General features: G+C 49.5%; 2 protein-coding genes across 3 annotated transcripts in view; one reads left to right on the forward strand and one right to left on the reverse strand.

Annotated features, from left to right (window-relative positions):
* The window catches only part of BUB1 (BUB1 mitotic checkpoint serine/threonine kinase), a 34,222-nt gene that overhangs the window by 311 nt on the left and 19,055 nt on the right, over positions 1 to 14,856 (forward strand). Inside the window, exons 2-17 of the mRNA XM_075089653.1 lie at positions 1,390 to 1,472; positions 3,357 to 3,471; positions 4,116 to 4,244; positions 4,507 to 4,623; positions 5,719 to 5,840; positions 6,018 to 6,119; positions 7,094 to 7,220; positions 8,239 to 8,440; positions 9,097 to 9,241; positions 10,884 to 11,069; positions 11,505 to 11,569; positions 11,842 to 11,929; positions 12,231 to 12,300; positions 12,811 to 13,030; positions 13,241 to 13,331; positions 13,637 to 13,750. Coding sequence (XP_074945754.1) covers positions 1,390 to 1,472; positions 3,357 to 3,471; positions 4,116 to 4,244; positions 4,507 to 4,623; positions 5,719 to 5,840; positions 6,018 to 6,119; positions 7,094 to 7,220; positions 8,239 to 8,440; positions 9,097 to 9,241; positions 10,884 to 11,069; positions 11,505 to 11,569; positions 11,842 to 11,929; positions 12,231 to 12,300; positions 12,811 to 13,030; positions 13,241 to 13,331; positions 13,637 to 13,750 — 1,976 coding nt within the window. The remainder of the gene's footprint in view (positions 1 to 1,389; positions 1,473 to 3,356; positions 3,472 to 4,115; positions 4,245 to 4,506; positions 4,624 to 5,718; positions 5,841 to 6,017; positions 6,120 to 7,093; positions 7,221 to 8,238; positions 8,441 to 9,096; positions 9,242 to 10,883; positions 11,070 to 11,504; positions 11,570 to 11,841; positions 11,930 to 12,230; positions 12,301 to 12,810; positions 13,031 to 13,240; positions 13,332 to 13,636; positions 13,751 to 14,856) is intronic.
* Positions 414 to 1,087, reverse strand: MTLN (mitoregulin). Of its 2 annotated transcripts, none has more exons than XM_075089651.1 (2): positions 839 to 1,087; positions 414 to 749 (listed from the first exon to the last, which is right to left on the reverse strand). In XM_075089651.1, exon 1 carries the CDS (start codon positions 1,035 to 1,037, stop codon positions 861 to 863), a length of 177 nt encoding a protein of 58 aa, XP_074945752.1. In that variant the 5' UTR covers positions 1,038 to 1,087; the 3' UTR covers positions 414 to 749; positions 839 to 860. The 2 variants fall into 2 exon arrangements, with proteins under 2 accessions (XP_074945752.1, XP_074945753.1); XM_075089652.1 differs by having other exon boundaries at positions 414 to 752.

Consider the following 14,856-nt stretch of genomic DNA (forward strand, 5'->3'; position numbering starts at 1 on the left):
GCTGGGCAGTGTATTTTTTCCCCCAAAAAATCCTTCAAAACCATTACAGTTCAGCAACACGGTTGAAAACCAGCAGCCTGCAATCCTCCGGCGCGAAGCGGGAGCAGCCCCTTCTCTCAGCCTCAAGGAAATGCTCTTCTGGTATTTGGTAGCAGTGGAGGGGGAAAGAAGAAACGCGCTACAGCTATCGCCACAATTCCTTGTCCAAAGCGCAAGAAGAAATCCAGAGCCCAAAGCACAAACATCCTTACTCAATTTCCTCATTCACGCTACCAACACACGTGGCTGTTTCACCACTTAATCGTCCCCACAGGTTTTTTTCCACGTGTGTACTTTCATAATGAGATTCGCCACTTGTTACCCTCGCCCGTAAGGTATGTTTTCACTTATCAAAGAAATAAGCACGCCTAGGATCGTGATTTTTGCTAGTTTAATGTAACAGTCAGTGGCGCTCCTCGGCGAGGGCAGAGCAGCATACCCCCGCAGCAGGCTTAAAGCAAGACAGGTACAGACCACGCTCTGAAATACGGAAACGCATCTGGTGGTGTCGTTCCCATATCCTCAATATTCAGTCAGGTCAGTCCGAGGCCGTTTGGGACCTCGCTCCCCGAAGGACACGAGAGGCCCTGGTGTCCCACAGATGCCATCCTCCTCCAGCAGCGCTTCAATGGGGTTTTCACCGTCCCTTTCCAAACCGGCTCCGACAGCAGGCGCGGGGCGAATCCGGTGCAGCATCCACCGAGGCGAGGCTGCTGGAGGAGACAACCGGAGGGTCGCGCCGACCTCCCGCACCCCCTGCCCAGGCAGGGAAGGAGGGAGGCCGGCAGCGGGGACGCACCGAGGGCTCGGCTCCCCCGGGCTCAGGCCGCCTCCAGCTCCTTCTGGGCGGCGGCGAGGCGGCTCTGGAGGCGCCGCTGGCGCCAGCGGAGGAAGCGGCGGCGGGCACGGTTGGCCTGCCAGCCCACCAGCACCCCGGCGGCGAAGGCGGCTAGCAGCGCCCAGCGCACCGCCCGGGACCGCAGCGCCTCCGCAGCCATCCCCGCTGCCGGCTCCCCGCCGGGGCGGGCTCGGCGCCGCCTCCCGCCTCCGCCGGGGCGGGGCGGACTCCGTTAAAGGCGGCGGGGATAGGGAGGGGCAGTGTCTGCCCCAGCCATGGCGGAGGCGGCCTCGCAGGTAGCGGGGGACTCCGGTCCCCCCCAGGGAGGGTGGGACAGCGGGGGGTGCTCGCTAGAAGAGAGTCGCGGGTGCATGAAGCCGTGGCATCCCTCGTCCCATTTCTCTGTACCTCACCGTGTGGCAAGAGGGACCTCCGTTGATCACTTGCCTTCAATTTTATTTCAGGCTCCAACACCTACTGACCAGCTGTGGTTTTTTTTCCCTTTCCCACAGGATCTTCTGCTGGCAGCAGCGTTTGTCTCTGATGCACAGTACAACAGAAATATTCCTTTTAAGACCTCCCCGGAGGCAGTCAGGTAAGGAGGTCTGCGTCCCCATGCCATCCCACTGAAGCAGGGCTCTGGGGCACTTGAGCTGGGATGGGGAGAACCAGACACACCTGCATCCAAAGAACAACAGCCAGCAAAGGCTGAGGACTTCAGGTTTAGCGGCTGGGCACTGAGATTGGGTGGGTGGGATGCAAAGAGCTGATTTAAGCTGAAATGCCTATACCAAGTGGGGCTTAGGGTGTCTGTATGCTGAGGACAGGAAAGGAAATAAAAACTTGGGTTTTGCTGGAACAAAACAAAATTAAACACCACCACCACCACCCAAACCAGAAGCTGTAACATACCATGGGGATGAAGAGTATGGGAAGCTCAGTCAGCTCTTGCCTGCATGGATGGGAGTGCTGGAGCATGGCTGTGCTGGGTGTAGGTGGTGGGGTTTTGGTAGTGGGGACAGCACTGTTGGCCTGTGTGGGACAACATCCCCGTGCCAGGCGGTCACAGCCGTAGCTAGCTGGCATGGCGGCAGGTGACACCAGCCTGCTGCACACCAAAGCTTCAGCTAATCAAGGGAGTGTGTGGTACCTCTGCTCAGGTGAACTTCAGAAAGGGTGGTAGCTGCTGGGGGCAGGAGTAATTAAAAGCTTATGTTAATTGGCAATAGGTGAAATTGTCAAGTCAAGAATGTTTTGCCTACAATGTTGTAGTTCCTTCCCTTTTAGCTGTTGGGAAGAGGCTGAGCAGCTTCAGAGAGGGGGGACACTTTTCCTTTGGGCTTGGGCTGCTTTAGGCAAGCAACCTTAAGAGGAGGTGGCTAGTGTGGAAGGGAAAGGAGATACCACAGACAGGCAGCAAAGCTGTGTGTGAGCATTAGTGACTCCTGTAGCCCTCCCCATAAACCCTTCCCTCTTACGTAGTTCTCCTGTCTTAGCCAAGGAAGCTTCTTAGGCATCTTGGAGACATAAGTATGGTAAAGCACCTTTGTTACAAAGGTTTTGACCAGGTGAATGCTGTTGTGTAGCTGTAATGCCTGCCTGCTTTGGAAAAAACAGACTAGGTACATGTGGTTTTGTCCTGCCCAAGTATGCTTAGTATAAATAGTAAAAATGAGCAGGTTTTTACATGATCATGTCTTGATGGTGCTATTATGGGTATAATATCATGTCATCTGTATAATCACCCGCCCTGTAGCTTTCATGCAGGTGGTTGTTGGGCAGATGAGAGGACTGTTTGGCAATGTTGGCAGCTTTTTTCACTGGCAGAGAAACTACATGCCCTGCAGATCTGCTCTACATCTCCCCAGAGGAGCTGCTGTTGTGTGCCACTGTGTGAAATAGCCTTGTGGGAGGCTCAGAGCTGGATGTGTTCATGGTTATTGCTAGCATTTACCAGAGGTTTTCCTGCTGTAGGGCACAGAATACTGCTTAAGCTCTGTATAAAAACCAGTTTAATGTGCAACAATGTGCTTCTCTCTAGTGGCTTTTCTTATCTGTTTGCTTTTTAACCTGTAAAGAAAGGGTGTTAGATAACTAACCAGACTTAGTTTGTCTCTCATGTGGATACCTGAGCTTGGCAGGAGTTTACACTCAAATTGAGGAGCAAGGTAATTGCAGAAAGGAAGCAGCTTTACCAAATCCATATGTTGAAGTGTTAAACTGAACTGAAGAACCCGTGTTCCACCTTCCCAGGATTTTTGCTCCCTGAAAGGGAGTAAGGCATCCATCAGCTATCAGCCTACAAGGAAGGGCCAGGAAACAAATTGCCAAATCCCTGCCTGGCAAAAGCTGTGCTACTGTTACCCTTCTTCCCCCATGACTGTTTGGGATGGCGTGTGCTGCCCTTCCAAGACACATTTGGTGAGCCTGTGGGTTTGTGCACTGGAGCCTTTATGGTGCCACTACCTTCTTTCTACAGGCTCTATTACCTCTATAACCACTGGATTATGCGAACAGCCACCTACTTCTTCATCTTTCTCAACCTGTCCCTTGCCATGTTTGAAGAACCTGCTGTGTATCCACTCCCCTTCCTGGTAAGTTTTCAGTGGAGAAGCAGGAATGCAACTAGTATTGCCTTGTTTGACAGAGCAGGCAAAGGTTTCTTGCTTGCAAGTAGTTGTCAAATTGTCAGGAGAGAATTGATGCTGGTATTTCTGTTGACGTCTTTTTGATCTACTGAAATGGGGCACAAAAAAGGGGCATAAGAGCTAGACAGGGACTGTGGGAGCCATCATGGCCATCAGCAATGGCTGATGTGACCGCAGACACAGTCATGTTGCTTTTCTGCCTCTCAGAAACAATTCTAGCCTTCTCTGTGACCCAAGTCCAGTCCTCATATATGAAAGCAGAATTGGAGTGTTGCCCTTAGGACTGACTTTTCTGTAGCCTTTATTTTTTCTGCAGTAGTGTGTTGTGAGAGGTGTGCTCCCTGAATCCTAGACAAATCCAAATTTACTGGGTTTAGCCTGCCTGTGGCAGGGAATTTCACAAAAGGAAGCCTGAAACTATCGCTCAGTGCCAGATGTGTGAGCCTGTAAAGCAGCCGACAGCAAAACCCACTGGAAAAACTTTTATGCTGACTCTGCCTGTTTTTCCTTTGCCTGAACATCCTCAGGGCTGTGTGAAGAGGGCTGGCACTGCTCTTGGTTGTCCTGATTTGGGCCCCTTCTCTCTGCAGGTCACTTCTCTGGTCGAGGTGTTGTGCCTCCTGGTGTTCTTCGGCCGACTGACGCATTTTGCAAAAGTCACCCTTCGCAATGTATTTTGGAAGGATACCAAGAACATCTGCATCATGGTTGCAATCCTGGTGAGTTAGGCCTAGGGGAGCCTCTGAGGTTGAAACGGTCAACGTGGAGGCAGCTTTTTCCTCCTTTTGCTTTCCTGGTAACATAGGCCTGATGCACAAGGGCTTTACAAGAGCCATGGCCCAATTGACCAACAGCTCAGCCACCCTGTTCTCACAAACCTGTCATGTGTGCATCCGTCCTGTATCGGCCGACCCCGTTGTCGTCGCCATCTAGACATGTTTCCAGCATTGCTTCTGGGAATGTTCCTTCTTTCTCCTACAGTTATCACTAACAGACTTGGCCATATACGGGGTCCTCAGGACATACAATGTGAGGAGCATTCGATGGTCAAGAATTGTGAGGCCCATTTTCCTGATCAACTTTGCAGAGAGTCGCCAGGTAAGGAAGAGGTCTGGTGGGATGTACCCCTGGTGCAGGGCCCTGTTTTTGTACAGCCTACTGCTTTCTGAGATCCAGGGGGTTTAGTATAAAGGTTTTTCTGCAGAAATGGCAGACCTTAGGCTCCTGTGAACGAAGGTTTCTCTCAGAGGTGTCTGGAAGCAAGACTTTGAGATGGAGAAAAGGGTGTGTTAGCGCTGGTGCTGCTTGGGCTCTGTGGAAAGTACCAAAAGGCTTCTCCCTGTACCTGTGGGCTGGGTTATTGCTGTCCAGAGCCCTGAGCATGCTTGGGGCTGGAACTAGAGCTCCTCACCAAACACAGTGCTGCGATGATTTAGGGGAGATCACGCTTAAAGTGTACGACTGCATGGAGGAGGAATGTTTCTTCTAAGGTCAGCCCATGGGCTGTGCTTAGTCCAGCCTACGTGGAGGAGCAGCCTCTGCATGCGGAGTTAGATGCTGTCCTCGGGAGGGGTGAATGTGAGCAGCACTGCAGACAAGAAAACTGTTTCTCCCTGGCTTGGGGGCCAGGTTACTTATTTCTGGAGTAGGCAAACAAGCACAAGTGTCACGCTGTTCTCAGAAACTGAACTTGATTTGGACTCTGATTCCTCTTGTCACAGTGAGATCTTTGCCCTGCTGCCCAAGACCGTTCTGGTCCTGACTTACAAATGAATAAACTACTGTGGTGTGGAGGCCTGGGGGAGGGAGCAGTTGGACTTTCAGGCTCGGAGCATGTGTTTCGTGGCCTGGAGCAATGGGCTTCTGTCCCTGGCCAGTCCCCTGCAACAAGAGCATCTCAGCAGTGACACAGGGCCCTCTGTCCCTTGGCTAGCTGAGTTTGTGATGGTATGTAGATAGGGTCTCTCTTCTTAGCATCCCCTCTGGGAATGAAGAGGAAAGGCCTGGTGCTCTTGCACAGGTTTTAGCAGAACAGAGCTGGCACATCTGGGTCGGAATCTCTCCAGCCGGGTGACACAAGAGTGCCTGTGTCCAACTTTGCTTGCCTGTCCCTGTGCAGGTGTTTGATCCAGATGGGATGGTGAGGGGAAAAATGGTTACCGCCTTGCCTCTAAACGCTTCCGTTCTCCCCAGCAGATTCGGAGAGCCTTCCGCAGCATCCGCAACACGCTGCCAGAGATCACCTACGTCTTCTTGCTCTTCATGTTCAGCCTTCTCATGTTCTCCCTCATGGCCTTGAAGCTGTTCGGTGAGAGGTGCGAATACTGCTTTTGCTCAGAGCTGTGTGGGAAGAATGCATGTGATACATTCGGGCAGGAGGGAACCTGGTGACTCCGAATGATTATTAGTGAATACAAGCACTGCTGACACGTGCAGTTCCTGTGGTGGGACATGTGATCTCTGCTTGACTTAGATTGTCCTTTTCCTCCTAGGAATCTCCAGACAGCAGAAGGCTTGCCATATTTCAAAAACTACCTCGAAATTGTGTTTGACCTCTATGTGCTGGTGACAACAGCAAACAGCCCGGATGTCATGTACGTGTGCTGAGCTTGCAGTCCTTCTGTTGTGAATGCTGGTGTCCTGCTCCTAGCGGCAGGGTCTCTTGTTAGAACAATGCTGTGTTTTGCACAACAAGGTATTTCAGAGCAGCAACAGGGCTTTTGCTTTTCCAGCCTGCAGGTCTTTCATTAATTCTCTGCCATCCATTTTATAAATGGCTCTGAATATGAGGTTAGGAAGACTTTTAGAAAAGATGCATTAAAAATACTGCTTTCCAGCTGACCCAGCAGCTGATGAAGGCTTAAACCAGAGGGACAAACACTTTCTTGATTAAAGCCAATTCCAGAAAAGGAAGGGTGTGCTCTAGTGAGCAGACACCTTTTTCTCTCATTATATTTGCAGGGCTTTCTGTGCAGACTTTTATTAATTTGCACAGCTGTGTTAAACTTAGGCGAGGTTGGGCTTTCTATCCCCATTTGTTTTAACTGCGTTCCCATTTTGGTTTGTACTGTGAGGGTGCCATCAAAGAGTGGGGCAGGGAGGAATGGCATGCTCGTTTGTGTGCTGGAGATGTACTGAACAGAACTGGAGTGTTACGGGGAGCCTGGGCATTTAGACTGAGAAGTACCTCTAGTCCTCCCACGGTAAGAGGAAGGATGGGGTCTGAGGGCAGCGAGTGTCTGTGAAGCCAATAACCAGCTTATGACTGAGGTGTCACCTCAAGACTTGGCACTTAAACTTAGCCACGCTGACAGAAGCTTAACCTCTGTGCTTTCTCTTCTGGGTCCCTTCAATCGGGGCGTGATAAACTAGGACAAAAACCTAGTTGAAGAGAGCTGTTCTCCCACTGAACTAATGCATAGTTTTTAGCTTGGGTATTATCTGGCAAGTTTAATCTGGCTATCCAAAACAGTATGTAGAAATCCATCGGGAAGACTGTTTTCTTATGGTTTCTTTTATCTCCCTGTTTGTCTGCCTAGCAAGTAGCAATCTCTCTCCCCTTCTCTAGGATGCCAGCATTTGACTTCAGCTCATGGTATGCCCTGTTCTTCATTGCCTTTGTCATTGTCAACACGTATATCTTCATGTCTCTCTTCCTGGCTGTTGTGTACAACAACTACAAAAAACACCTGAAGGTAACGTTTGGAGGGGGGAATTGTGATCTGTGACTGCCTGCTGTTCTGTCTAACCTTGTAAGGAAATATCTGGCTTTCCCTTGGAAAGCTTCTGCTTCTGGGTGTGGAGGAGGGAGTACAGCTTCTTACCATTGATGCTCTGCAAATAGCAAGCACAGGTGCACCTTTCATATCGTGAGGATTGTTGTGAGTTCTGCTTTTAGCATTTAACAATGAAATATTCTATGGTGCTGTGGACCCAAGAAGTTGCAACAGGTAGGAAACACATGTCTCTGCATTACTACTGCTAAAGGCCTAATCCTAGCTCAGAAATGCTGTCTCTATACAGGAGATTGTTTTCAGCTGGCTATAAGTACACAGCACACTTTTTCTGCCACTGCATGTGCCCTTAAAGCAAAGGAAATGTAAAGGGAGGTCTAAGTAAATCGGAACCCTTGCTGCTTCTACCCAAACTGAGTAGGTGCAGTTTAGTACTTGGGATCAAGGGGTGAGAGCTGGGAATTCCTGGGTGCTCCCATGAAGGACTTGGCTCCTTCTCAGTAAGCAGTCTGCTAGGTCTTCCCGGAGGCTGGTCTCCCAAGGGTATAAGATTCTTTAGCCTGCTTAATCATGCGCAGAAGAGGTTCTCCACCCCTTATCTCAGCAGTATTCACTTGCAGATGGGAAGCATGTGTGGGCACATCCTCTTTGCTTCTGTGGCCTGTGGACATGCAGATCCTGTGATCATTGTCATCTCCTTCCTGTTAGACGCTGTCCTTTGTCTTTTCTTCTGGTTTTCAGTGCATCTCCCAGCAGCAAGCAATCTACTGATCCTTCTAGAGTGCTGTTGTTGCCTGTTAAATAGCATTTCTCATCACCCCCACTGACTGTGCTGTACTACATGTCTAATATCACTCCAAGTGCATTCCTCTGAGTCTCTTCTGGCATCTCTGTGCCAATAAAATAAGACTTTTTTCCTCTCAAAAAAAAAGAGGGGAAGGGTGACTGAAGCTGCCTGAATCATGATACTCTTTTCTAGAATGAGATCCGTAAGCTTGCTTACATGAAGCACCGCAAGATGATAGAGGCCTTCAACCTCCTGAAGGAAGAGGAAGGAGCACAGTTTGTGGTTAAAGAAGCCCGGTGGAAGCAGCTTGTCAAGCTGGTGGCTCCTGATATCAGCAACTCCCACCGAGAGCTGCTGCTACACATATCAGATGATGAGCAGAAGGGTTTCGTAGGTGAGCAACAGGGCACTGGTGTGCTCAAGGGCCTGGGGAGGAGTCTGGTGCTTCAAGGGGTTTGGCATTGGGACTTGTGGTCTGTAATGGACCCAGAGGGACTCCAGGCCCCTCTTTCTGCTTCCCTCCAGATTGCTTAAATCCTGGAAGGTTGTTCTTTCCTCCTGTGCTGTAGCCTACATCATGTATGCTGTGGGCAGCTCTTCCTGACTGTTTGATATCAGGCCAAGCTCACCATGGAGAATGGGACCTCCTGTTCTCAGCACAGGACAAGGAAAGCCTCTCGTTATCAGATTCCTCCAAGCAACGTACCTTCCCACACAGTCCTCTGGAGCATCTCGCTTTGCTCCTGCTGGAGACAGAATATCAGGACAGATGGGTCAATCTCCTCATGCTGGATCATGCCCATCCTGATCATTAAAGTTTTGTGGTGGTTGTTGGCTTGTGGCTTGAGCCAGTCCCCCAGGAATGGGGCAGAGGAGCTGCTTGAGTGCTGAGTTCAGCCTGTTCTGTGGTGGATACCACTTTGTGTGTGTGCATGAACAGGTATTGAGTCCAGATTGCTCCAGCTTATGTGCATATACGTTTACATTTGCCAGGTCTCTCTTTTTTTTTAATGGCAGCAAACTGATGCGTAGCGCTTTCCCCTACTGCAGACAAGAAGTCCTTTGTACAACTGGCAGATCTGCTCAACATCCAGGTGATTACCCTGAAAATACGCAGCCATCCGCTGGGACAATGGGTGCCTCGTGTATACAAGTCAGCAGTGAGTCGGTTCCTGCGCAGCATGGTTAGGCACAGGTAAGCCTCTACTGGCAGAGAAAGCAGCTCTTCATGCTCAAAGGGCTGCAGAGCAGTGGTGTGACAAGCAAATGCTCATCTGGGTGTCATGCTGGAAAGTGCAAACTACACTTAGGCAAACATTGGACATTTTTAAGTGTTCTGTGGACCAACTCTGCTCTTAGCCTGCCTTCAGTGGTGTGGAGAAACTAGACTTGGCTATTGGCGAGCCCATACCTCTTGCAGTCCCGCTTGTTCTATATCTTAAGTTCTAGTTCTTCCATAGGTGCTGACAGTAAATAGTTTTTACTGAAAGCAAGAAGTGCTTTATGGCCTGCCTTGAAGGGCCAGACTAAATGCTTTGCTTCATGGTGATCTTACATCAGCAGCCTCTGCTGCAAAGCTATGTTGTGCTGCTTCATCAGCTCTTACCACATTGGTACTATGAGCTACTAGTGCTCTGTTTGGCATCTGAGTCTTCCCAGCATTGTGAAATCACTGGGATTGGAAGAAACACCTAGAAATGGTCTAGTGTAACCCTGCTGCTCTAAGCAAGGTCAGCTAGAGTAGGGCCCTTGGGGCTATGTCTAGTTGCGTTTTTGAGTATCTCCAACGATGGAGGCTCGGTAACTTCTCCGCAACCTGTTCCAATGTTTGCCCACCCTCGGTTTAAAAAAAAAAAGCTTTTTTGTTTAAATGGAAAATCTGTGATTTCAACTTGTGCCCCTTGCCTCTTGTGCTTTCACTGGATACCACTAAGAAGAGTCTGGCTCTGTCTTCTCTACACCTTCCCATCAGGTATTTATAAGTACATATTGAGATTCCCCTCACCCATCCCCCTTTCAGGCTGAACAATCCCAGCTCTCTCAACACTTAATGTGTCAGACTCTCCCACCCTTTATTCGGTTTGTGACCCTTTGCTGCACTCGCCCTAGTATATTCATGTCTCTCTTGTACCGGGGAGCCCAGCTGTGGATGCAGAACTCCAAATGTGGCCTCACCGGTACTGAGTAGGTGAGGGGATGTAAATCACTTCCCTGGACTTACAACACTCTTCCTCCTGTAGCCCAGGATGCTGTTGGCATCTTTGCCACCAGGGTGCGTTGCTGGCTTATGTTCGACTCGACAGCCAAGACACCGCACACTCCCTGCAGAGCTGCTTTTCGGGTGGTTGATCCCCAGCTTGCACTGGTGCCTGAGGTTATTCCTCCCTAGGAGCAGGACTTTGCGTTTCCCTTTGAACGTGGTGGGATTCCTCCCTGCCTGCTTTCCCAGCCCATCCAGGTCCCTCTGGCTGCAGCGCACCCATCTGGTGCACCAGCCCCTCCCAGTTTTGTATAGTCGTCTGCTTTACTCATGCAGTCTTCTTGAGAAATGCTGCTTGGCTTGTAAGAAACACAGCTGCAGTCAGCCTCTACAAGATTAACACCGCGAGCATTGGCAGTGGTGTGCCTTGAAGGCTTGTGCGCTGCTTTGCATTGGGCTTCAAGGGCAAAGCCAAACTCTGTAGTAACTTTCCTAAGCTCTTGGGTTTGGGGAGAAGTGATGGGTAAAGGTGGTTTACCTAAATGTCAATGTTTGAGAGGAGGCAAAGAACTGAAATAACTGTGTAACTTTTACCTTCTTGGGAGTGGCAAACTGATTTACCTTTTTCTTCTTGCAGGGGATTTGTCTGGACTTACGATGTGATCATTCTAATAAATGCTGTTTTCATTGCTCTGGATGAAGAATCCCCCTATATTTCATATGCAGAGTGGGTCTTCCTTGCTTTGTATATAATTGAGATACTCCTGAAAGTGTACACTTACGAACCAAGGGCGTTCTTTGGCAAAAATCAGTTCTGGAACTGGTGAGTGGGATGAGTGTTGGTGTTAAATGTGGTGTGAAATGCGATGAGATCTGTGTGTTCAGCCCCTCAAACTGGAAGTCTCTTGGAGAGATGGGCTTCCTGACTCACGTGCCAGGGAGTAATCAAAATGATTGCGTGCACCAGAGGGCATTGTGCTTTCCTGGCCTAACCTGGCTCTGAACTGTGCTCTGCCCTGCTCTGTTAGCTCACTCAAAGGTAACTCTGCAGCGTGTAAAGGTAGTGGCTGGGCAGAGGAAAGCTGCGTTTAGCAAAATGCTTTCTCCTCTTCCCACTCTGCAGATAGTTTGGGATGATGCAGGGCTGCCTGGCACACGTGTGAGGAAGAGGGGCTACTACTTTCATGTGTCACACGGCAGCTTAAGCGCCCATTCTCTGTTGCCACAAGTCTAACAGCACTGCCTTCCCTCGTGCTAGGTTTGATACCCTCATCATCTTTGCTGCCTTGACTGCAACGATACTCAATACCACCCTGAAATCGAGTAAGTGCAGCTTAAGCAGTCTGCATGCATCTGGGAAACTCGGTGGTCTTGAGTTGTCTTTTTGCCATCACCTTGGCCTTGGGAGGCTTTTTGACAAGACAATGAATTTCTTGTAGGGTTTCTAAGAACTAACTCAGTCTTTTTTTTTTTTTTAATAACTACCTGTTATAAACAGTGTTTAACAAGGACATAATTGTAAAGCATGTTCTTACACTTCACTTCCCTGCTTGTTTTTCTTCTGAAAAACAATCTTTTCTTTTTTGGTTTCTTAGCCACCAAGTACAACAGCCAACAGATCCTGGACATCGTCTTCATCTTAAGGGTCCTCAGGCTAATAAGGATTGTTGACAGCATTCAAAGGTAATGAAGAGAGTGGTATAGGGATATGGGGTTTTGGGGCAAGCCATGTCAGAGGCTGCCTGAGACAGTGTCTTGAATTGCTCTGCATGGCTGCTTTGGACTGACTGTGGCCACTCTAAAGCATCCCAAGGCCTTGTCCAACTGTGCCTGGGATGATCCCTGTTGCTGCAGCGTCTCTGGAGACTTAAGTATAAATAAGGGCGTGTGGGGAGCGTGTGCTGGATGGGATGTGACAATAAATAAGCATGGGCTTTAAAAGAGCCTCCCCACAGCAGATGCTGTCATAAATCATTTGCTGTAGGTTCCGGGTCATCATGAACACACTGATAAACATCGTACCAACAATGCTGACATTTGGTGGGCTGACTCTGGTAAGAAATCCTGGTATTTTAGCTCAAAGCACTCCAGTTTTACAGGGCTGTGTCTAAAGTCCCATGCTTATGCTGTTTTCAAGAGGATAAATGCAAATCTCTGGATGGATGGCCTTTGAAACTGTAAGTGTCCATTTGATTCTTGGTCATCGCACATGTAAATGTGTGCAGAGAGGTTGGGGATCCTGCTAGTTGCCAGGTCAGGACATTCTTTGCAACTGTGACCTAAGCAAGAAGCTGAACGAGAAATCTGTTTCTCAAATAATTACCTAAAAATAAGTTCTCCTCTTATGATTTAAGAATACTTCATTTCCATGCATTTGAGCTGTAGTTCTTGGCATATTATTCCTGACTGGTAATTGCCCTTGAGTGGGTTGGGTCACTTAGACTCTATGCTGCTCCTTGGCAGCTGGCTGTGTCTGTAAAGACTGGAAAAGCTGCTGGAACTCTCAGCTTGCCATGGAGCTTGCTGCTCGCTGGAGAAGCAGGCAATGAGGTTTCTCTTCCCAGGTTGTGTACTGTGTATTTGCTATCATTGGCATGGAGTTATTCCATGGGAAAATCCAGTTCTTCCCTGCAAACTCGAATGCTCCTCACGCCCTGGAATGTGGAAACCCAGCCCTCAAGGATTCTCTGTTTGCCCGTGCAAAATACTGCAAGAACAACTTCAACAACTTTGCATCGTCCTTCATCGTCCTGATGGAGCTGACCGTAGTCAATCAGTGGCATGATATCCTTTGTGGTGGAAGGTCCAAACTGGAGCTTGGTGATCCATGCTCGTCCACTGTGTTGTGTGCATCCGTGCACGTAGTGCCAGCCAACAGAGGAACGGTCTTTGTTCAGAAGGTCCTTGCTGGCAGTGTTATCGGGCTCCTCCCTTAGCACTACCCTACAGCACGATGGTCTCCTCCAGCGCTCTTGCCCTTAACTCCCGTTATACTCTTTGCCAACGGATTTGCCAACGTGACGGTTCAGCCTGCCAAGCTGTATTTCATTGCCTTCCACATTGTGATGGTGATAATTATTGTCAAGTAAGTTTTGGGTTGCTCTCCTCCATTGTTTTGGATTGGAAGAGGGGCTCTGCGCCCTGCCAGGGTGGTACTGGCGATCACACACAGTGTGACTCTTAGACAGGCGGGACATGTGTCAGAGGAATCTGTTGCATGTGTTTTCTCCAGTGAGTGCTGCTCTGACTGACTTTGAGCTCCCCATCCCCAGCAGAGGAGGGGATGGCATGCTGGGGAATGGGCCTGGGAATACTGAGCTGGTGCCCAAAAGCAGGGGGGGTGTCAGTAAGGAAATGCCGTGATGTAATTCTGCTCATCGTTTCTTTCAGTATCTTTGTGTCATTCATTTTGGAAGCTTTCTTTGTCGAGTACTCCCTAGAGAAGAGTGAAGTAGAAACAGCCATTGAACAGAAAATCCAGGAGCTGGGAATGGGAGTTCAAGAGTAAGCCCCGCAAAAGGGTCGTGCTGGGTGTGGCCGGCTTGGCACATCCGATGAGGGCTGTGGGACTGCAGGAAAATGCCTGCCTCTGCCCCCAGGTGTGAGCTGAGACTCCTCTTCCTTGTCACACTGTTCTTGCTAATCTGTCGTGACCATATAGGCTTGGTCTAATGTTAGCAGGCTACTCATGTTGGCCTTGGGTCTGCCTCGCTGAGCTCTGCCGGCCCCAGGCTGTTTCCCAGAGGACAGGGGAGGAGCTGGAGACCAACAGCACGACTGGCACTTGCCCTGCCTAAGAGAATCCACGGCTGCTGGGTGCATGTGGGCCCCTGGGTAAGACGTGCCCCCCCAGGGTAACTTCTGGTCCTTCTTGTGTAGGGATGAGCTCCAGGATGAACAGCTCCTTGATAACATGGAGAGTTCTGAGCACGACCTTGAGGGGGAAGGTGGAATGAAGCAGCAGTCTAAAGGGCTGGTGTTTAAAATTGCCTCCAAACGTAAGTGCAGCCCAACAGCATGCCTGGTCTTTGGCTTAAGAGGCCAAGGCTGGGAACTGTCCCTGATCATAGGCCTGTCTCTGGGGAAGCTCCTGTGCACTTCTGCTTTCTTTAGGCTATAAAAGCAGCTAAAACTCAACTGGAGATCTTTAGAGAACTGTGGATGCTCTAATGTTTGCTGTTTTTCCTACTTTTGTAGCAATCCTTTCCCTCCTTCCTACCTAGGCCCTCCTGTGTGCCCTTGTCTTCGGTAGCCAGCCTATGAAGACAGTCTTGGCAGCTGAGGTCCTGCTGCTGCAAGAAGTCTGTTTTTTTTCTGCCTTTTCTCCTTCTGTGTTCCTCCTGGCTTGGATCACAGGGTGACTGTATGCTCCTTCTAGCTTAATGCTTACTTTTTTCTTCCAGATTTCTTGCCATACCTCAACAGCTACCCAGTCTTGTGCTTCTTGGCATGGCAGCTGCTTGGGGTGGTAAATCCTTTGAAGGACGCACAAGAAAAGTGCTTAAAATATTAAAATAATGGTCTTATCCTTTACAAGTGCTCACAGTGCTTGAAAGTGTGGGGGTAAAATACCCAGGAAGGTCATTTGGGGCATTTTTCTTGCCTGTTCA

The sequence above is a fragment of the Phalacrocorax aristotelis genome, chromosome 3 (assembly GCF_949628215.1).
Source record: "Phalacrocorax aristotelis chromosome 3, bGulAri2.1, whole genome shotgun sequence".
NCBI lineage: Eukaryota > Metazoa > Chordata > Aves > Suliformes > Phalacrocoracidae > Phalacrocorax > Phalacrocorax aristotelis.

What these genes read in the sequence shown, in the direction of transcription:
- MTLN (XM_075089651.1), bottom strand. Translation starts at nt 1,037, where the DNA reads ATGGCTGCGGAGGCGCTGCGGTCCCGGGCGGTGCGCTGGGCGCTGCTA.